Below are 22,494 nucleotides of genomic sequence, written 5' to 3'. Positions count from 1 at the left end.
CTTGTGTCTGACATAAAAAAATATTGGATCTTAATCACTGAAAGAAGACTAGGACATAAGCTGCGTTTCCACCGCTGGAACTTTACCCAGGAACTAGGGACTTTGGGCTGGTACTCGGTGTGTATTCACAGCAGGAAACAGGATCTAAATAAAGTTCCGGGTAGAAAAATGCCCCTCAGAAAGTCCCTGCTCACGAGGTAGTACTTTTTCAAAGGTCCGGAACTTTCGGGGGCGGGACTTGAGCGCCAAACATGCTGATTGGTTGAGTTCACGCAGCATTGTGATTTCAACAACCATTTAATCGGATAATTTTAAAAATATTACTGTTATTGTATCATGAAATGTAGTTTTAAAAGTATTTCAGGCGAGAATGTAGTAGTTGAAAACTCAAATCTGTGGTTTATTTATAAAGACAGCGCCTATTTAAAAATGTGTTTCGCCGATTTCGGAGACGGTCAGCTCCACGCGATCAGCGGGAGCTCAGAGCTTATGTATCCGCCTAGAGCAGCCTCAACTCGGCTAGTCCTTCTGATATGTGCCACTGGCTCTGATGTCTCTTTAGTGGTTAAACTTAAAATATAATTAGTTTTGTGTAAATCTAACAGGTAATCTTTGGTCTTCATTCAATTGATCTATATGTTAAAGGGGTTAGTTCAGCCAAAAATGAAAATAATGTCATTAATGACTCACCCTCATGTCGTTCCAAACCCGCAAGACCTCTGTTCATCTTCGGAACACAGTTTAAGATATTTTAGATTTAGTCCGAGATAGGGATGTCAAATTTTGATTATTTCCATGATCGATCGTCGTTTAAATTAACGATCAATTAATCGATTAATCGTTAACCATAATGCTGCAAAATGCGTCTGTTGCAGGCACGCAGTCACTGGCATGACAGGATGTGCAAAAGCCACACACACACAACGCTTTCTCACTTGAATTAAAGGGGTTTTAGTCTGAATAAAATGCTAGCAGCAGGATTGTCGAAATGAATAGATATGATTATTGTGATCATTTGATAAAATGAAGAGAGTGCGCCATACGTTTGAGGTCATTTTAGTTTGTTGACTGTTTCCCTGCACGGAGACCGCTGAACGTGCCTCTTTAAATGGTTTTTTGGTGCTCGTTGTTGTATTTTAAAACATAATTGAATTTTTTTCAACTGACATTATGGTATTTAAAATAAAATTATCCCAAACGTAACTGTGGCGCGCGTGTGACTGCGCTGCACATTAAGTGAACCTCTTCCATCGGCGCTGCTGCACCAAAACACACTGTTGCTCACATTAGTTTGATCCTGCTGGATTCTGTCCTAGAAAATGTCCGATTTTTAATTTTTGCGTTCCGGTAGGCCTATTTGTTTTTAAAAATCCGACATACAGTGCATTAGATAGTGACAGTGCATGTGTGCAGACGAGGACGAGCGAGCGCGGCTTTGGCTAGATTTATTTGGAGGTTATTGCTCATGTCTCATTCGGCACAAATCCAAATGTCTCCATATTCGCATTGTATTTGAATGTTAATTAAAATTTATATTTATATTTATATTTATTTATATTTTTGGCAGCGTTTATGCCAAGAGCAAAGAGAAAGAAATTGAAGAGAAGAGTACTTGGCCATGCACGAACGCACGAGACACAGTCTAAGCACATACACGCTTACTTTAAGCGAAGAGGAGAGGTTCGCGATTGCACTGAACACGTTTTAAGTGCAGGCATACTCTCTGAGCGAGTCCAGAGAAAATTCTTACAAGAGCAACGTGTATCTGAGAGCGCGCGAGCAGAGAGATTCACGCTCCGCACATTATATTCCGCGTGCGAGGAGAGAGATTCGCGCTTGGGCACATTATTTTCCGCGCGCGAGCAGAGGGATTCGCGCTCGCGCATTATATTAATGTACTTTCGCGCTACAATATTGCGCTCTCTACATTTGACAGGGAAATAACGCCATAGCCAGCTCTTTAACCTCCTGTCTGTAAGCAGACTCATCACCGTCCTGAATGAGGCTGATGACTGTGGTGTCGTCTGCAAACTTCAGGACCTTGACAGAGGGGTCTTTAGATATGCAGTCATTGGTGTAGAGGGAAAGGAGCAGTGGGGAGAGAACACAACCCTGGGGGTGCCAGTGCTGATTGTATGGGTGCTGGATGAGAATTTTCCCAGCCTCACTAGTTGCTGCCTGTCTGTCTGGAAGCTGGTGATCCACTGACAGACGGAGGTGGGCATGGAGAGCTGAGTTAATTTGGGCAGGAGGAAGTTTGGGATGATAGTGTTAAACGATGAGCTGAAGTCCACAAACAGGATCCTCACATAAGTCCCTGATCTGTCTAGATGTTGCAGGATGTAATGCAGTCCCATGTTGAGTATATCATCCACAGACCTGTTTTCTTTGGGACAGGGATGATGGTGGAGCGTTTGAAACATGAGGGGACTTCGCACAGCTCCAGTGATCTGTTAAAGATCTGTGTTAAGATGGGGGATAGCTGATCAGCACAGGTTTTGAAACAGGCTGGTGTCACACCATTTGGGCCTGGTGCCTTTCTTCTCTTGTTCCTTCTGAAGACCTGACGCATGTCATCTTCACTAATCTGGAGTGCTAGAGGGGGGTTGCAGGAGGTGTGAATGGTGTTTTTTTTTTTTTTTTTTTTTTTTTTCAAACATGCAAAGAAACTTATTCAGATCATCTGCCAGTTGTTGATCTTCCACAGTGCTGGGGGATGGTGTCTTGTAATTGGTGATGTCTTTCAGACCTTTCCACATTGAAGCAGGATCACTGGAAAATAATTGGTTCTTTAGCTTTCCAGTATAATTCCTCTTTGCTACTCTGATCTCCTTTTCCAATGTTTATTCAGCCTGTTTATACAAGAATATGTCCCCATTCCTGTGAGCACCTTCTTTGGTCTGATCGAGTTTTGCAGTGAACCATGGTTTGTCATTGTTGTAGGTAGGGGTGTGCAGCGAAGCCAGTATTTGTATCTGTATCAATCACAAAATTATTCGTATTTGTTTCTGTATTCGGATAAAACCGGAAGTAGGCAGAGCTTGAACCAGAACTTCGTACAGTATTCGATGAGACCATTATGTTTATGGTTTTACAGCCTATCTTTTTTAATAGTTATCACTAAACAAATATGCATTGTTTAACTAATTTTTTTTTATTATTATAATTTTTTTATGATTATAACATTAAGCGTATTTAAACATCTTCTAACAGTCAGAGCCAATTTCCTTGTATAGGCACTGCTTCGAGATGTAGTGCGGTTGTGCTTCGAGCAACGTGAGTTCGAGTCCCAGCTTGGGGACCTTTCATGATTCAATAAATAGATATTTAAGTATCTAGATTAAAACAGTAAGGGTTCCTACGCAATTTCGAAATATGGAAATTGATTTAAATCATTTCCAGGAAATGCATGGAAAAAGGCAACTGCAACACTGCTATTTTATTTGGACTTATTTCATTCATAAACTCATTTAGCTACTTCACACACTTGTTACTACATTGTAATTTTAGAGCATTATGTATAACAACATGAATTTCTTTGGCTCACCGGTTCCTGCAGAGTTTAAAAAGATATTTCACTTAAGTAATTTGCAGGTCTGGAAAACCTATGGGAAAAAAGAGAACAGAGTATGGAAAAATATTTCGACTATTTGCCCTATTCAGTGTTCTAAAATATAAAATTAATAATTTCTACAAATAAATTTATCATACAAGTAGCAAGATTTCATTACATTTAGTGAATTAATTAATTCAAGGCTAACATTTCATTATGCAGAACTATTTAAACAAGTATTTTTTTGAACACTAAACAAATGTGCATGTGCCACGCAAACCAGCAAAAATGAAGGAAGAAAACATGTAGGCCTAGTAGAAAATGTATCTGTATTTAAGTTGATTATTAGCCTATACTCTTGACAGAGAGCTGGTTTGGTTTTTGAGAGATGGAGACGTGCAGAGATGGCAACGCGGCTGTTTGATTGTCAGTCGCGCTGTGCTTATTCATTCGTGTATCATATGTTTGTGTAAAATATTTCACTGATCCCCTGGCTCACCTGTGAATTTAGCAAACACCAGAGTGTGCTGCAGCCTCAGCTGAATATTCAGGCAGAATTATTCATTATTCGTTTTAGAAGCAATTATCTGTGCCTTTTCAAATAAGGTATTTGGCTTCGGGCACACCCCTAGTTGTGAGAGGTTAGGAGTGGTTGAGTGTTTTTGAGTGTTTCCTGTAAGGTTACGGTTCATTTTGCTGTTAGCTACTTTAAGATCTGTTGTAATACTTTCAAATGAAAAAATAAAATAAAAAAATGCAATATGTGTGTGTGTGTGTGTGTGTGTGTTTTGATATTACATTTTATTTTGATGGTCCCCTTAGACTATTGACTATAAGCAACTTTGCAACTACATCGCAACTAACTGTTATTTAGAGTATTAGTAGACTTAGGTTAAGGTTAGGGTTGGTAGAATAAGTTGACATACATGCAATGTTGCCTGTAGTCAGTTGAATGTCTGTTGGGGACCCATCAAAATAAAGTGTTAGCAGATATTTAGCAGACATACTACTAATACACCTGTGACTGCTAGTTGACATGTAGTTGCAAAGTTACTTATCAACAGTTGTCTAAAGGGTATCATCTGATATCTGATGTTATGGCTGTTTGAGAGTTATATGATTATTAAAAAAAAAAAAAAATAAATAAATAAATAAATATATATATATATATATATATATATATATATATATATATATATATATATATATATATATATATATATATATATATATTATATTATTATTATTATTATTATTATTATTATTATTTATTATTATTATTTATAAGTGGTATCTGTCTGCTTTAAGTAAAGTAAAGTTACTTAAAGCAGAGAAAAACCACTTATAAATAATAAGAACACATTATAATGCCTTTTGGATGTTTTCATGAAGACTTTGTATTTTTTATTTTACAGTAAAAACTAAAAATATGTACTAAGTTATTGTGCAGATCTTAAACAATGGCAAGTTATGAGACATACAATACATTATAACTATAGGACATATAATTAATTGTAACTTAAGTGGAAGCAACATGTTCACTGTGTGTTATAAATCATCATACTCTTAAAAGCTATAACCACAAATAAGTATTATAATACATTAAAACTGTTCTTATGATTATTTATGAGATGATACAACATATTATAAGGTTTTTATAATGCATTATCAATACATTATAATGCCTTAAGAATACCCTTATAATCTATTATAAATATGGCCTTCATAGAAAATGTTACCCAAGTTTTTTTTTTTTTTTTTTTTTTTTTTTTATGTGTGTGTGCGTGTTCATTTTTATTTATTATCACTGTGCAGGCTCTTTTTTGAGTATATGACAGCAGACCCAGTTCCAAAATCAAATTGGGTGCTTCTGAAAATAGTGAGGGAGCTTTTCTATTGTAACATATGTTTTGTCCTGTCGCAAAGCACACTTCCTTTACAAGCACTAAAAAGCTGTCACTAATCTTAGTTCATCACTATCTCACAAAGTTCCAATTTAATCAGCTAATATAAAAATTATAATAATGCAGCTCTGTACATTGCAGATTGACTTTCGTATGTACATCTTGTCTACACTTTGTCATAATTCACTAGCATTCAGAACTCAGCACTAGACAAAAACTCTGGTGTTTTAAGCGGTGAGTGGATTCTAACTGTAATGCCTCTGATTGGCCGTTCAAGAAATCAACACATGTGATTGGTTATGTTCAATGTTGCAAAAACACATTTAAAATAGAAATCTTTGACAATCTTCTAAGTGCAAACACAAACATGTACTGGATCGTTTGTCAAATCTTTTTAGCTAATTTGCTATTGCTACAGCTGAGGATGATCTTGCTTTTGTTTGAGGGTGCTTAGCATCTCTATCACCCCCGTAGAACTGGGCCTGTATGACAGTTTGAACCAGTGTTTCCCAAATGGGGTGCCGTCTGATGAGTGCAGGGGTGGCATGTAAAAAAATCCTTCAGACTTTTCTAATACGCTAAAATGTGTATAACACATTTAATATATATCATAATTATCTCATGCCTTAAAATTTAAGGCTTAAATAATAACAAATAAGGCACGCATTAAAAAATAATTATTTAAAAATTAATAAAAAAATAATGATTCCCTCCTCTTCGACCCCCATCACTGACCCTATCAGCATGTCAATGTCAGTATGTGTAACTGTAGCATATGCGTGTGTTTTATCCAAGAAGTGTGTGAGATGAGTGTGTATGGTAAAAGAATATGGACAGATTTCTTAAAGGGGTCATATGACGTTGCTAAAAAGAACATTATTTTTGTGTATATGGTGTAATGCAATGTATTTATGCGATTTAAGGCTAAAAACACATTATTTTCCACATAATGTATATTATTGTTGCTCCTTTATGCCCCGCCTTTCTGAAACGCGTCGATTTTTACAAAGTTCATCGTTCTAAAAAAGCGAGGTGTACGCTAATTGGCCAGCTATTGTGATTGGCCAAATTCCTCAAGCGTGTGACGGAAATGTTACTCCCCTTACCTTACTTTGATGCCGTGTGTCCCAGTGCGACAAGACAAAAACAATAAAACCCATTATAAACGAGGCATTTGTTGCAACCAGTGGGGACATAATTATTGATTATAATGACTTATACTCTCTATTTACGCGTTGTGTTACGTATCGCGCTGCGTAAACATAAAACCATGTCTGTATTTGTGATCAGAGAAACGACAAACAACAAGCGCTACTCTACACTGCTCAAAACTCGCGTTTGAATCATCAGTGGCAAATTCTTTAAATATGTAAACATACTTACAGGCTGCGAGTCAGAAGCGCCAGACTGTCTTTGCAAAGTCGGAACTGCCCCACTTTATAGAAACATACACCAACATTGTAGGCTACTCTTTCAGGAAACAGTCCTTGTCCTCCATAAAATGCGCTGCGTACATCTGAATATTTGGGGTGAACTAGAGATCACATGACCCTTCGGCAGCAATGCATGCATAGTCGTTCGCTCTGCTCACTTTGTCAGAAATTGTATATATATATATGTCAGTAAATTTCGAACCACTCTCTACCTAGCCCATTATGAGTACACTAGCAGTCAAGGACGTTCGGAAAAAAATGAACAATCACCAATAAAGAAAAAATCCAAAGATTCCGCCATCTCCAGAGAGGATCTGGATGCTTCTATAGCTAACAGTATCAAGCTTTGCGCTCAAAGAGCAAAAAAGTACACTCAATTCGGTTGTGGCTTCAACTGTAATGCTGCGTTCACACCAAACGCGAATAGAGCGTCTGGCGCGAATGATTTCAATGTTAAGTCAATGTAAAGACGCGTTTACGCGCGTCTGGAGGTCTCGCGCCGCGTTAACCAATCAGGAGCCTGCTAAGGAGTCATTCAACATGGAGGAACGACTGATGTTGTCAGTGAGCAGTCATCCGGAGCTATATGACAAAAGTTCATATTTCTATAGAGACAGGAATAAAAATGCTCTATATATATATAAAAGCATATTAATAGATTAATTGAATAAAGGCCAAAGATAAGATTTACCCCAAACGAATTATATTTTATCTTTAACCACTGAAGAGACATCAGAGCCAGCGGCAAATGTCAGAAGGTCTAGCCGAGGTGAGGCTGCTCTCGGCGGATACATGATCACTGAGCTCCCGCTGATCGCATGGAGCTCGTCTCCGAAAATCGGCGAAAACATATTTTTAAATAGACGCTGTCTTTATAAATAAACCGCATATTTGAGTTTTAAAACAACTACATTCTCGCCTGAAATACTTTTAAAACTACATTTCATGACACGATAACAGTAATATTTTGAAAATTATCCGAATAAAAATGGTGGTTGAAAATGCTGCGTGAACTCAGCTGGCAGAAGCCCCCCCCATGACGCGAATTCGCGTCTGTTGTTAAGTTAATTTCACGCGCGAATGAAGCGCATTTCACGCGCGAATGAAGCGAATGATCTCAAAATGTTCAACCGGCAAACTAGACGCGGTAGACGCGAATTTGACGCTCTATTCGCGTTTGGTGTGAACACAGCATAAGAGAAGCAATAGGAAATCGATTTATGGTGCAAATATTCTAATATACGGATACACCATAATAGGAGAATTTAGGCCATTCACGTTCAGTGATGATATATTTAGAACATGCATTGTGTACTCGCAATGCCAAGACTATGTCTAAGTGAAACAACACAAAAGCAAGACCATACTACCAGTGGCACGTAGACGTTAGTATGTATCCTAGATACCAATCCATCTAGATGCATAATCCTTTTAAAATAAAAGCATAATAAATAAAAGTATTGATGTCTGTTGAAGGGCATAGAAAAAAAATACAAGAAAAAGAAGAACAAACAACTATACAGTCAACCACTCCTACCTAAAATGGCTCATTCTAACATGCCCCCACGTCTATGTTATGATATGGGAAGATTTGCATAATGGTGGTTAGGTAAATTTGAATGTCATCAGCATAGCAATGAAATTGAAGTCCATACATGCGTATGATGTCACCAATTGGAGAGATATAAATGATAAACAGAAATGGACCAAGAACTGAACCTTGAGAAACACCCTGTGAAACTGGAGCAGTGGCAGATTTATACCCTTGTATGGTGATATAATATTTTCTATCATTCTCCTAACTTTCTGACATAGTTAAGCAGCTACGTCCTGCAAACTGCCCCTTGTCAGTATTCCATCACACTTAGTTAAAGATGTCTTTAACACTGTTGGGCCAAGCATTGTATCTTTAGTTAATATATCTCTCAGCTCAGGGTGTGTACCAGCTGTTTTTAAACATTCCACTGTGCAACTGCTTTTAAAAATTAACAAGTTGGATTCTTCAATTTTTACTAATTTTAGACCTATATCTAAACTCCCCTTTTTATCGAAGGTCATGGAGAGAATTGTTTTTTATTCAACTTCAATTATTTCTAGATGAATTTAGTATTTATGGAAAATTCCAGTCTGGTTTGAAGCCCCGTCAAAGTAAAGTGTCACACCTCGCTGCTGGAGGAATGAGAGAGAAACGGTCAGTACAAGCAAAGAGTCTTTAATCCAGTAATCATAGGTATAATCCACAGTATTAGCACACATAGCAAACAAGTTGACCTCACAAACACAGACTGAACAGACTAGGACTATTATACGCAAGATAATTGGGGAAACATTGCACTCACACCGTCCGCGGTACCCTCCCTCGTCGCAGGCAATGTTGCCAGCTCACACACCTTGACTGACGTTTTCAGCAACACTGGCTTTGCAGCGATCCTTAGCACTGTCGCTCTATGCGGCGATGGCTCGTCGGTCGCGACGTGCTCTGGCTCTCCGCCAGCGGTGGGCTCGGGCTTGCACTCCGCACATCGGGGAGATGGTGGGCTGGGCTCTGGGTAAGGAGTGGCACTGGCGATTAGTCCCTGGGAATGGAGATCCATTTCTCTCCAGTGTCCACTCCACAAATGTGGTGAATTCCGCTCGAGGGCCATCTTTGGATGACGGTGCTCTGCACGCGGTCAAGTCAAGTCACCTTTATTTATATAGCGCTTTAAACAAAACAGATTGTGTCAAAGCAACTGAACAACATTAATTATGAAAACAGTGTGTCAATAATGCAAAATGACAGTTAAAGGCAGTTCATCATTGAATTCAGTGATGTCATCATGCAGCTCAGTACAGTGTAAATAGTATCTGTGCAACCATTTGCAATCAAGTCAACGATATCGCTGTAAATGAAGTGTCCCCAACTAAGCAAGCCAGAGGCGACAGCAGCAAGGAACCAAAACTCTCATCGGTGACAGAATGGAGAAAAAACCTTGGGAGAAACCAGGCTCAGTCGGGGGGCCAGTTCTCCTCTGGCCAGACGAAACCAGCAGTTCAATTCCAGACTGCAGCAAAGTCAGATTGTGCAGAAGACTCAACTGGTTCCTGTGGTCTTGTCCCGGTGGCTGTCTGAGACAAGGTCTTTACAGGGGATCTGTATCTGGGGCTCATCTAGTTGTCCTGGTCTCTGCTGACATTCAGGGCTGCAGAGGTCCTTTCTAGGTGCTGATCCACCATCTGGGCTGGATACGTACTGGATCCGGGTGACTGCAGTGACCATCTGACCTGGATACAGACTGGATCTGGTGGCTACGGTGTCCTCGGAATAAGAGAGAAACAGACTAATATTAGTGTAGATGCCATTCTTCTAATGATGTAGCAAGTACATTGGGTGTTATGGGAAGTGTTCCCGGTTCCAGTTTACCTAATTAATGCAGCCTAAAAATTATTTAACAGATTTGGATATTAGAAGCGTATTAGTGTTTTATGTGTAAGCCAGGTTAATAAGATGGGTCTTTAATCTAGATTTAAACTGCAAGAGTGTGTCTGCCTCCCGAACAATGTTATGTAGGTTATTCCAGAGTTTAGGCGCTAAATAGGAAAAGGATCTGCCACCCACAGTTGACTTTGATATTCTAGGTATTATCAAATTACAAGAGTTTTGAGAACACAGCGGATGTGGAGGACTATAATCTAACAAGAGCTCATTCAAATACTGAGGTGCTAAACCATTCAGGGCTTTATAAGTAATAAGCAAGATTTTAAAATCTATACAATGTTTAACAGGGTGCCAGTGCAATGTAAAAGCATGTATTACATCCAGACTAGACTACTGTAACTCTTTATATGTTGGTTTGGATCAGTCATCTCTTCAGTTCTCACAGTTAGTCCAAAATGCAGTAGCTCGACTTCTAACTGCAACTAAAAAGTATGAGCACATTAACCCAGTCTTAGCTTCACTACACTGGCTTCCTGTTTGCTTCAGGATTGATTTTAAGATTTTAATGTTTGTTTTTAAGATTATAAATGGGTTGGCATCTGCTTATTTATCAGAGCTTTTACATTTCCAGACTCCTGTTAAAGCACTGAGGTTGTCCAGTCAGGTGCTCCTCGATGTTCCAAGAGCCCAGTTAAAAAATATAGGTGACAGAGCTTTTCAGTGGTGGCACCTAATTTGTGGAACAGTTTACCTGTACACATAAGAACTGCTCAGACTGTTGGAATTTTTAAATCGTTACTTAAAACTGACCGGTATTCCTTGGCTTTTATTTCGAGCTGAGACATTGTGATGTTTTTACTGTACGTGTCTTGTTTGTGTGTGATTTTTTTATAATTTTTTTCCAGACATTGTTAAGCAATTTGGTCAACCATGGTTGTTTTTAAATGTGCTATATAAATAAAATTGAACTGAACTGAACACTGATGTTGAAAATGAGCCAGGAAAGAGCTGAACCAGTGATACCGATATCAGGAGGGCGAGAGATGAGTATTTCATGGTAGACTGTCAAATGCAGAGCTTAGATCGAGAAGAATCAAGATGTTAATCAACCCATAATCCATGGGCAGAAGAATGTCATTAACCACACAAAGACGAGCAGTTTCAGTGCTATGTGATCTGAAAAGGTTCAAAAAGGCCATTAGCATTTAAGTAAGATAATTAGGATAATAGGCCTATAATTGTTCATGTCTAAATGGTCAAGAAGTATTTTTAATTCGTCTGGAACAATGGCAGATGCTAAACTAGATTTTACGATAAGTGAGCATTTTTTTCATAGGCGATGTAGAAATTGGAAAACTAAAACTGAAGTTTAGCAGTTTATGATCTGAAAAAGCAAAATCAGTTTCACTAACAAGAATACATTTAAGATACAATATATGAACCCTGGAGTGAGTAGCAAAAGTTTCATGTTGAGTTATACTAAAACAGTCCAGAACAAATATCAATTTGTTGTATTGTACAGTGTTGTCATGTATATTAAAAACACCAAGAAAAATTACAGATGAATAGAAAGCACAGACAAGAGTAAGTAACTCACTAATCTCAGATAAAAAATCTGAATGAAATTTTGGAGGTCGATAAATTAAGATTACAGCCACTGATGTTTTGCCAGTCATTTTCAATGCAAGATAATCAAAAGGTGCAACGTCATGGAGCTCAATCTTAGATATTTTGATACTCTCACAACAAACTACAGCCAACCCTCCACCTCTACGATGGAGAAGAGGTTGAGAGAAATAGATGAAATAGACATAGATAGACATAGATCTAAAGACACATCTTATTCGCCATCACTTGACCAACAAAAACTAGCACTTACCTTTTCTATTTTATTCTATTCTATTCTATTCTATTCTATTCTATTCTATTCTATTCTATTCTAAAAAAAAAAAAAACAAAAAAAAAAAAAAACAAACACCATAGGTACATGTACTGCGCTAGACTAACTGAGACTTGTCATGGCACTTGTATACTGTTGTTGTTCTCTCTTTGGTCTGATTGCTTCTATTGTTCCCATTTGTAAGTCGCTTTTTTATAAAAGCATCTGCTAAATGATTAAATGTAAATGTAAGAGGTTTCAATTTCAAGTCATTGGGCACCTGTCAGGTATCCGTCAAAAGTAGCATGTCCAGGTTTGCATCAATGATAATGTCATTTAGCACTGATGCTATATCAGTTAAGGAGCGAGCGTTCAATAGCGCACATCGCCTATCTGAAGATGCAATATTGCAGTTTCCAAGGGCGGGATCAAATCGTAATGGTCTCAGATTTCCAAAGTTGATTACACAGTTTTCCTGTTGTGTTTTACTAGAAGCCAGTGGTGGTTTTGTAGGCAAACATCAATGCCTTGAATTTTATGCACGCAGCTATTAGTAGCCAGTGCAAATTAATAAGTAGAGGTGTGACATGCAATCTTTTTGGCTCATTAAAAACTAATCTTGCTGCCACGTTCTGGATTAATTGTAAAGGTTTGATAGAACTGGTTGGAAGACCTGCCAAGAGATCATTGCAATAGTCCAGCCTGGACAGAACAAGCGCTTGAACAAGGAGTTGTGAAGCATGTTCCGTAAGAGAAGGGCCTGATCTTCTTGATGTTGAATAAAGCAAATCTGCAAGACCAGACAGTTTTAGCAATGTGGTCTGAGAATGTCAGCTTATCATCATTCATAGGTTTCTGGCTGTTATTGAAGGAGCTATGGTTGATGTGCCTAACTGGATGGTGAAATTGTGATGAAACGATGTGTTTGCTGGAACCACAAGCAGTTCTCTCTGGGCTAAGTTGAGCTGAAGGTGATGGTCCTTCATTCAGCAAGAAATGTCTGTTAGACAAGCTGAGATGTGAGCAGCTATTGTCGGATCATCAGGATGGAATGAGAGGTAGAGTTGAGTGTCATCAGCATAGCAGTGATAAGAAAAGCCATGTTTCTAAATGACAGAACCTAATGATGCCATGTAGACAGAGAAGAGAAGTTGTCCAAAAACTGAGCCCTGATGCACCACGGTAGTTAGATGTTGCGACTTGGACATCTCACCTCTCCAAGATACTTTGAAGGACCTATCTGATAGGTAAGACTCAAACCACTGGAGTGCGGTTCCTGAGATGCCCTTTGCCAATAGGGTTGACAGGAGGATCTGGTGGTTAATGGTGTCAAAAGCAGTGGACAGGTACAGCAAGATAAGTTTTGAAGATTTGGAATCCGCTCTTGCCAGTCTTAAGGGTTCAACAACTGAGAGCAAGGCAGTCTCATTTGTTCTTAAAGCTATAGCTGTAATAGGAGCATGCTTGTTCTTAAGGCTATCTGGTTTCTGTTGGAAAGATGCTTGTCTAATATTTATCTGGCTGTTATTGAGAACACTTTGTTGTTTAAAGAACAGGTCATGTAGGTTTTCTAAAAAAAAAAAAAAAAAAAAAAAATATATATATATATATATATATATATATATATATATATATATATATATATATATATATATATATATATATTTGCAGTTTATAACATAGCTATCCTTCAATGTAAAACGTCTACAAAGTTGTTAATGCTAAATAAAGTGTCAAAAAAGTGTATGCTAAATAAAGATATTGTAAAAGAAAGAGTCGACTCTGAACCGCCTTAACGAGTTGTCATATTTTCAAATCTTCTGCCTGTTATTTATATACGTCACAAGGTAACACATTTACATAATCCCCACCTGCCCATGAAATACGAACTCTCTGACCTGCCCAAAAACACTTCCGCCAATTAGTGTGTTTACATCTAGAAGAGGCTGTCTTTTAAGCCTCACTGGGCATTATAACATGGTTCCTACACGTGCACATCAAATAAGCAAATAATAATAATGAATGCAATAAAACTGCTGTCATAGCACGTAAAGTATGACATACAAAGTTTAAACTTACCACTGAGAAATGCACTTCAGTGTCTATAACTTTTAATCTTTTTGAGCATTATCAGCTCTGGATGATGAAAAGTAAGCCTAAATGGTCTTCTTTCCAAAGACACCAAAATTGTGTGTGTAGCACACTGAAGTAAGGAACTGTTGCAATTTTAAGTTAGGTAGGGCATTTTCATCTGTAAGTCCAATAATGGAATATTAAGGTGGCAAATATGTTCCTTCAAGTACTATTAAAGTATATTTTCCTATTAAATAACATGCACATTCAACAACTGAAACCAAAAGATATTTTAATATCAGTAAATGCAAATACATATCAAATACACACAAGTGGTTGAACATTAAAATATTTCTTTATGTAAATGCATCTTTCCAGATTACAAAACAGACATAATAAAATATGCAGAGTATCACTTTAAAAAATAAAAAGCTGCAAAACATTTCACAATACAATTAAACTAAAATGTTACAGTACATAAAATACAATTACACTAAAATATTACATTATATAACAAAACTAGAAAACTTTTCCCCCCACTTTTCACACAACATCCCTGCATTTATTTAACATTTTCAAAAAAAAAAAAAAAAAAAAAAAAAAAAACATCCTCAACCTCAACTGCTCTGCAAATTTCATATCCCTCCATTTGTACAATTCTGAAGATTCTCTTCTCACTGAAGGCTTGTGTCCAGTCAGACGTTCCCAAAATCTGCACAGTGCAATATGGTGTCCGCTGGTTCTTCCTGAACTAAATGAAGAATCAGTATTAGAAAAACAAAAGTAAAATGATTGCATTTATATGCATTTATACAGATTTTTTTTTGCACATTACACCTGTCTGATTGTGACAATTGTTCACTTTCTCCCTGAATATCACCAGATTGAAAACCAGAGCAGCATAAAAAAAAATCCACATCTAAAAAGACATTTAGCAACTATAAAGACATACATTATTCATTCCCTACTTTCAAAACAAGCAAATCTAAAGATGAAACATGCATACCACAAATATTCACTGCAAGATATTTTTGATGAAATCTGAGAGCTTTCTGTCCCTACATTAGCAGCAATGCAACTTACATATTCAAGGTCCAGAACAGTAGGCAATACCTTATTAATGGTATTTCTTGGTTGCCATTGTATAAAATAAAAAATTCAGTTGAATTACCCACATTTGAGTATTTAAAGGGGTCATATGATGTGATTTCAAATTTTCCTTTCTCTTTGGAGTGTTACAAGCTCTTGGTGAATAAAGAAGATCTGTGAAGTTGCAAAGACTAAAGTCTCAAATCAAAAGATTTTATAAGAGTTGAGACTCGTCCACACCCCCCTGAAACGGCTCGTTCTAACACGCCCCCACATATCTACGTCAGTATGTGGGAAGATTTGCATAACACCGCCCAGATGTTCACGCAATGAACGAAGGCGTACCTTTTATTCGCGTTGTAGTATTGTTGTTGCCGCCGCCACCATGTCGTATAGACGCTGTGTGTTTCACTGTGAAAGCGAAACTACTTTGTTTGGGCTTCCAAAAGAGGACAATATCCGCTTTGTCATGCCTGGATCTGATCCGTGCTGGTCGCTGAGGAAATACATCAACTTTGCCTGCATATAAATGTAAAATACACCTATGTTATGACAATACTACACTGCAAGATTCTATCATATTTAATATGAATGACTTGTTTCTTGAGTGTAAAGCTCATGAAACATAAGTTAAATCTCAGATGTGTTTGTGTTGCAGACCACAGAAGACTATGGTTAGTATCTATTCATTTTAATTTTAGGAGGAAAATTTACATTTAAATTTTAGTCATTTTGTAGCCTACTGATACTTGCCTCACAGCTGAGGATGCAGACTTATTCAACAAGTATGATCAATGTAACTTACTACTTTCAAGATTTCTCAAAAAAGCTGTGCTATCCCTGAGACCAGCACTGACAGTTCCTCCATCATCTTCATGATCTGAAAGTTAAAGATACATTTACTGAGTTTCAGAGGTCTAATAAAATGAATGATATATATGACTTAGACAGGGCAGAACCAGGAAATCACATTCTTTTAAAAACAGAGACCGAAAGATCACACAGAACATGCATTTCAATTTGTCTGTATTGTGATATTTTTGTGAACATTAGACTACTAGACATATTTCACAGTTGTCCAAATATGAAAAAGAAACCGACACGTTTTAAGTGAAGCTCTCAAACGTGAGAATATTAAGCTTTACGATATGAATATATTACTCAAATATAAACCACTAATATAAAAATAGCACGGACAACATCTATTCATCTGTGCACGGGTTGGTGACGTTCAACCATGTTGTTCAACAGGTGCAATAAACCACCAAAGCGCTTCAGGATAAGCATTCATTTACAATAAGTGACGTGACATACACGTTTTATAATAATTCAACAGTATTACAGTATTTTATGTACTTCAAACTTACACAAAAACTATACACAAGCACTGCTGTTTTAAAATTTATTTGCAGAAGGCTAAATACAGCTGGCTATTTAAACTATTCATGCTCCCCGTTGTGAATGGGTGGCTGTAACGTCCCTGTCTTCACCAGACGCGAGCAGCGCTGTACGATAAAATACTTTAGAATCTATTATAATCAGGAATGCTATCTACACTGGATGCGGTGCAGCACGACAAATCCCCGACAGTAAACTGCTGCCACATTCTATTTATGACGTACTGACACAAAGTTCAAATGATTTTTAATGGTCGCTTTGTCGAGTCCAGTGTAGACCACTGATCTATAATATAGAACTGGATTCCTCATGACGTCATTAAAGTGAAGCCGCCGCGCCGCCATATTGGTAATCCCTAGTGTGCTTAAACGTTCTATTGAATTAATAGGAAATTGTATGATTTTAATGAGAAAACATCACCTAACAAGTCAGCGTTTATAAATCTGAAGTATTTCTGTACTTTATTACTATGCAAACACCCTAAGCATGTAAACTGATATTTTTTTAAATGTGGGGAATTTCCCCTACTTATTAAAAACCTACGTTCATTACAGTAGTGAATATCATGAACATGATAAACATCAGACGGACATGACCTCAACATATAAAACAAACGACAAAGTGCTCATTCTGAAATCTGAATTTATTCAGAGAAATAACTGACTATATACAGTACGGATTTAAAGGCATAAAGCTTTATTTCCAAGATAGTAAGTTAAGCTTCTCATTTCATTATAGAGCAACATTAACAACATAATTGTATTAATCATTGTAATATATTCAAATCCATTTCTAATACTAATACGTTCATGTTTAATAATTCCTGAATAATTATGTTCATAAAGAAATTGGCTATATTTTGTGTTGGATCGTTACCTGTGTCATCAGTGTGCAGCAGACACAACCACCTAAACGGTTTAAATATATCACTTATACTACCCCAAAAGACCGTAAACACTGCAGATTACATCTGAAGTAAACATTAATTTACATACACATAACATAAAAACTAGTCCCGTTTGACTGATTTGCTTCAAATCGGCTGATTTTAGGTCAGCGGTTTGAATGTGACTCAATGGTGCTCTCTGCCGGTAGGGATTAGTAAGATGGCAGATCGAACACTTCCAGTGGCTTCACTGTCTGCTGGCAGTTTAGAACGCGATGAGCGATCCAGTCATATATAGATCAGTGGTGTAGACAGATTTAGCTGTTGCGGCGCGACAAATGTCGCGTCCGGTGTAGACATGGTGTTATACATTTTTGATTCGGTTAAATGCAAGCATAAAACTCACCTTTGAATTTTCTCCTCTCTTGGTCTGATAATTTGAGTCGAGCCTCTTATGAAGTTGCTCTGATGATAAAGAAGCTGAAGTCCTGCTGGTTGTTCTGGCGCTGTAGCCACTCTCCGCTGTTTAAAAATTCCCTTAATGGCTGCTGCGAATTTGGCCCATCAAAGCCTTGCGTTGCAATGACTAACATTTAACCGTTGATATGTAATAGTTACAGTGGGCAGTGTTGCGCAAATGCCAAATTGTATATGTAGTCACGATCATTTGATATTAAATTAATTAATTGCATTAAAATAAGTAACATTATACAAATGGCTAAAATCATTGAGCATAGCTCCATGAACTAATTTAAGCCATTATTTCACGCTGAGTAGCTGAAACATAAATTTTCGACAAGTTAACTTAATATAAAATGTCAAAACTCACCTTTAAATCTCGCGTCTTCAAGTTAACACTTAAAATCCACCCTCAAAGAGCTTTTCTGTGGCTAAAAGAGCAAAAGTAATCTGCTTCCCTCTCTCTGTTCTGTTTGAAAATTCTGTAACGGCCATAGCTATTTCTTGTTGCTATGCCTAATAGTTAAAACAGCAACCAATCATGCATGAAACAGTCATTTTTGGCCTAACTTGTACCTTTGACGTGAGAACTTTTATGTACCTTCATTTCAGTTGTACCTTGAAAGGTACTAAACAGTATCATCAGCGGTCTTTACTATACCATTAAAGGTACAGTTATTGAAAAGGTACAAAACTGTTCTTTGAGGAACACTATTTGCACCATCGTGTACTATTTTTTTCCCGAGAGTTTTGTAAATAAATAATACAACATTGAATACATATTATCATTTCACTTTTCCTATTTACAGTAACTGTAGTTACTTTTAAATGGTGTATAAGATTGTATCAAAATTGTGTAAGAAAAGAAAATTACAATAAATAATAAACAAATATATAAAACATACCACTAAAATGTCTGGTAAAATCCTTGCTTGCAGAGGTTATGCACAATCGTCTTGTTCACAAACATTCTTTGGGTCTGAATCAGGCTTTAATTAGAATGCCAAAATTGAGCAGCTCAGCAATCACAATGCACTGGGCCATCTAACCAATCAGAGCACATTTTGTATTTCGAAACAGGAACTAATCAGTTCATTTGAGACAGACTTGGAAGAGAGTTACAGCAATAATTTAAAATATGTGAAAAATAATGTGTTTTGGAACAATGAAGCATGAAAACCTATTCTAGGCATAGAGGAGCAACAATAATGTACAGTATGTGGAAAATATGTTTTTTGAACCTTAAACCACGTAAACTCATTGCATTACACCAAATATACAAAATAATGTTCTTATAAGCAATATCATATGACCCCTTTAAAGGGGTCATGAACTGCATTTTTTATGTTCTCTGAGTTTCACTTAAAATGTTATCAAGATTTTTGCATCAAACACATAATAATTTACGGGGTTAAGTTTTGACCCCCTATTTGAAATACATCATTTTGATAGGCCTTTCAGACTTTGTAAATGCCCAATGCTATTGGGTAACAGTTTTATGTATTAAAATATTAGACGCTGCTGTGATGTATACTCTAAAAACAATATGGGTCTATTACTAACTTACTCCAAGCTCCTGTGCTACTTCAATAACATGAATAGATTTGCAATGGTCACTTTGTTGCGTCCAGTATATACAGCTTCTGGCTATTGTGGAGGGACGCAATGTGACAGAACAATGTTCATGCCCAGTGGACACAAGTGTTAGGACAACAAGGAAGGCAATGTGAAGACTGTTTGTTCTATAACTTGGCACTGCACAACGTATTATAATCCTCAGAGACATCAGTATGGTTTTGTTGCTTGAGTCATCCTGTATTTGCATACTATGACAAAATATGAAACACTGTGTTTGGCAGCTTAGTTTCAATTAAAAGTGTTTTTTTGTGTTTGTGTTTTTTTTTTTTTTTTTTACTAACAAGGAAGTTTTGTGTCGAAACTTACAGAATGTTTTTATAGTATAGTACAATGACCTATTTTGCTGTCAAAAGATCAAAGAAAATTTGATTTCTCAATTCATGATCCCTTTAAATTAGCTATTGTAGAGTATATTTATGTGTGGTCGACTGCATTTTAGTTTGATGATGAAAATGTTGCAATGTCAAGGTAGCAATGCTTGAAACTGATATTATGTGTGTGCATGCAAATTTGTGTGCCCTTTGTATGCTTATTTGTTTTTGAATTATGTAAATCACAGCACATTATAAATCAAAATCTTATATTTTGGAAAATTAAGTGGTTTTAGCTCATCAGCAGATTTTCTAAGGTAACTATAGACTACATATAGAAGTATGTGTTATGATGTGCTATTCATCAAAGCATTGATTATTAACGTGTCAGGGACAGATTAGATGTCTAAAAGATCATCAATGACAGTTAAACACACTTAGATTTAATGTGTCTATCTCAAATTGAATAGCTTTTTGCTTGGATGAATGATCTGAGCTTAATTAATATGATACAATCAAGCTGTCAATGTGGTGGCAAATGGATGTCCATGTTTAGACTACAATAACGATGTTCAATCCTTTTCTTAGTTGTGTTTTCCCCTTTAACCATTCCTTTCATAAGAATCTCACTACTAGGCCACTTTTCTTTTCTATCTGACTTCCTTCTGTCAAACTTTTCATCCTATCCTCTGTTCCTTGCAGTCCATTTGTAGTGTTTGAATACTTTGTGAAATTTTTGTGTCAAGTAAAATATCCTCCCATTCTCAACCTTATCAACATTCAGAATCGCCTCCTGTCTTCCGGGCCACCTGTCAGCCTTAGAACCTGCAGCGCGTTATTTGACAAGGTAAAACTTCACCTTTATACTGTATGGAACTAAAGAAGCAGCATCATTTGACAAAACCAATGCATTTACTGTGCAGTAATGAGTCTGAGACTTAGAACTTCACAGAAGAAGTGACACATTATTTGGCATGTGATACCTCTACACCCAAAACCCAAATGTATTAATTCATTTGCATGCATGTTCTGCACCCCTGAATCTCACAAGAGTTTTTTTCTAGGCAAGAGGGTTACTGTCTAGCCATGACTGCTACTTGCTATTGCTAGACAGGGATATTCTTGATATAGGGAACAAGAAGATGAAGAAGAAGCAGAAGAATAGTAATTATATAAAATAAAAATTTTATATTATATAAAATAATGTTTTATATTGTATATATATATATACACACACACAGAGAGTTGGGTAGTAACTGATTACATGGTAAATCAGGATTACGTAATCAGATTCAGATACAAGTACTTCTAATTAGATTAAATTACATTTTAAAATACTCGAAATCCAGTTACAGTAGGTGGCCAACCAAAATGAGCTTTCTGCCGCTGCGAGTGCCGCCACCGCCGTGTCTGTAAAGTGCATTTGCAGCTTTTGACCGCTGAGTAGCGCTTTAACCACAAATTATCAAACAAACGCATCAAAGCACATTTTCGCAAATAGCCGTCAGCTTTGCTTAGCCGATGTGTTACATTTGACAGCTGCAGTCAGGGAAAATGAAAGAAAAACACTGTGGTTCAAATATTGAATATTCACAGATAAATGTTTAGTACTTATGAAGTTTTATGTGTGTTTCTTAGAACGAATTTAAGCAGGATAAATGTCAATCCTATGAGCCTTTGCATTTATTTTCTCTTAGCTTTACAGTATTACACCATATTTTAGATTTGAAACATTTAATAGATGTGCAGTATTATTTATATAATATGAATTATGTGTTATATTATCCTAAAGAAATGGTGGTTTACTTTGCATCGAAGCATTAAAAGTGGTAGCCTATTTTAGTGAGCTAGGCTACATGGATTTATATGCAAAATGTCAATATCCTCACATATTAGCCATATATTTGTCACAAATAAATTTTTAATTTATATTTTAAAATTCCCTTAATAAAACACCACACAATTTTGTCACACACTACTTTGTTATTTGTTACCTGTACTTTATTTTGACAGATAACTTCTTGGGAAAAAGATATCTGTCTGTACACTGATTAAGAAATTGTTGCGTGTTTTATAAATTATTTCCTTTATTTTAGTAAAATGTGAGGCACTGTATAATTTCGCTTCCATTATTTAGGCCTAACTAAAACAAGAAATGAATAAATTAAATCTGCACGATTTAGCTAAATCCTTGAAACCCTAAAGAATGGACGGATTAATAAAATGTCCTCACGTTTAAACTCAAGTTCTCTCATTATAATCACCAAAGTGCTCTTGATGTAAAAAAAGAGCTTCATTAATTGACCACTTCAGTGATTTTAAAGGCAGCCTTCTTTACTTGCTTTCATACAATTTTAAATGCAGCCACATTTAAATGCAAGAGTGTTTCATATTCCTTAAAATATCAGAGTGATATTTTAGAGATTCGCCCGGCGCGCATGATGCACAACATT

General features: G+C 36.7%; 1 protein-coding gene across 6 annotated transcripts in view; it reads left to right on the top strand.

Moving 5' to 3' along the window:
* LOC109078806 (serine/threonine-protein kinase PAK 3) overlaps positions 1 to 22,494 on the top strand; it is a 323,688-nt gene that overhangs the window by 164,387 nt on the left and 136,807 nt on the right. For 4 of the 6 annotated variants that reach the window (XR_006159614.1, XR_006159613.1, XM_042754944.1 and 1 more), the window contains exon 6: positions 20,826 to 20,888. The exons of the other annotated variants lie outside the window; for them this stretch is intronic. Coding sequence is in view for 2 of the 4 variants with exons in the window: in XM_042754944.1 (XP_042610878.1) it covers positions 20,826 to 20,888 (63 nt within the window). In the remaining 2 variants the exon portion in view is untranslated. The remainder of the gene's footprint in view (positions 1 to 20,825; positions 20,889 to 22,494) is intronic. 6 annotated transcript variants of the gene reach the window in all.

The sequence above is a fragment of the Cyprinus carpio genome, unplaced genomic scaffold (assembly GCF_018340385.1).
Source record: "Cyprinus carpio isolate SPL01 unplaced genomic scaffold, ASM1834038v1 S000006617, whole genome shotgun sequence".
NCBI classification, from domain to species: Eukaryota; Metazoa; Chordata; class Actinopteri; order Cypriniformes; family Cyprinidae; genus Cyprinus; species Cyprinus carpio.
Note: the sequence above shows the minus strand (reverse complement) of the source record. Positions and strands in the feature narration are given on the sequence as shown.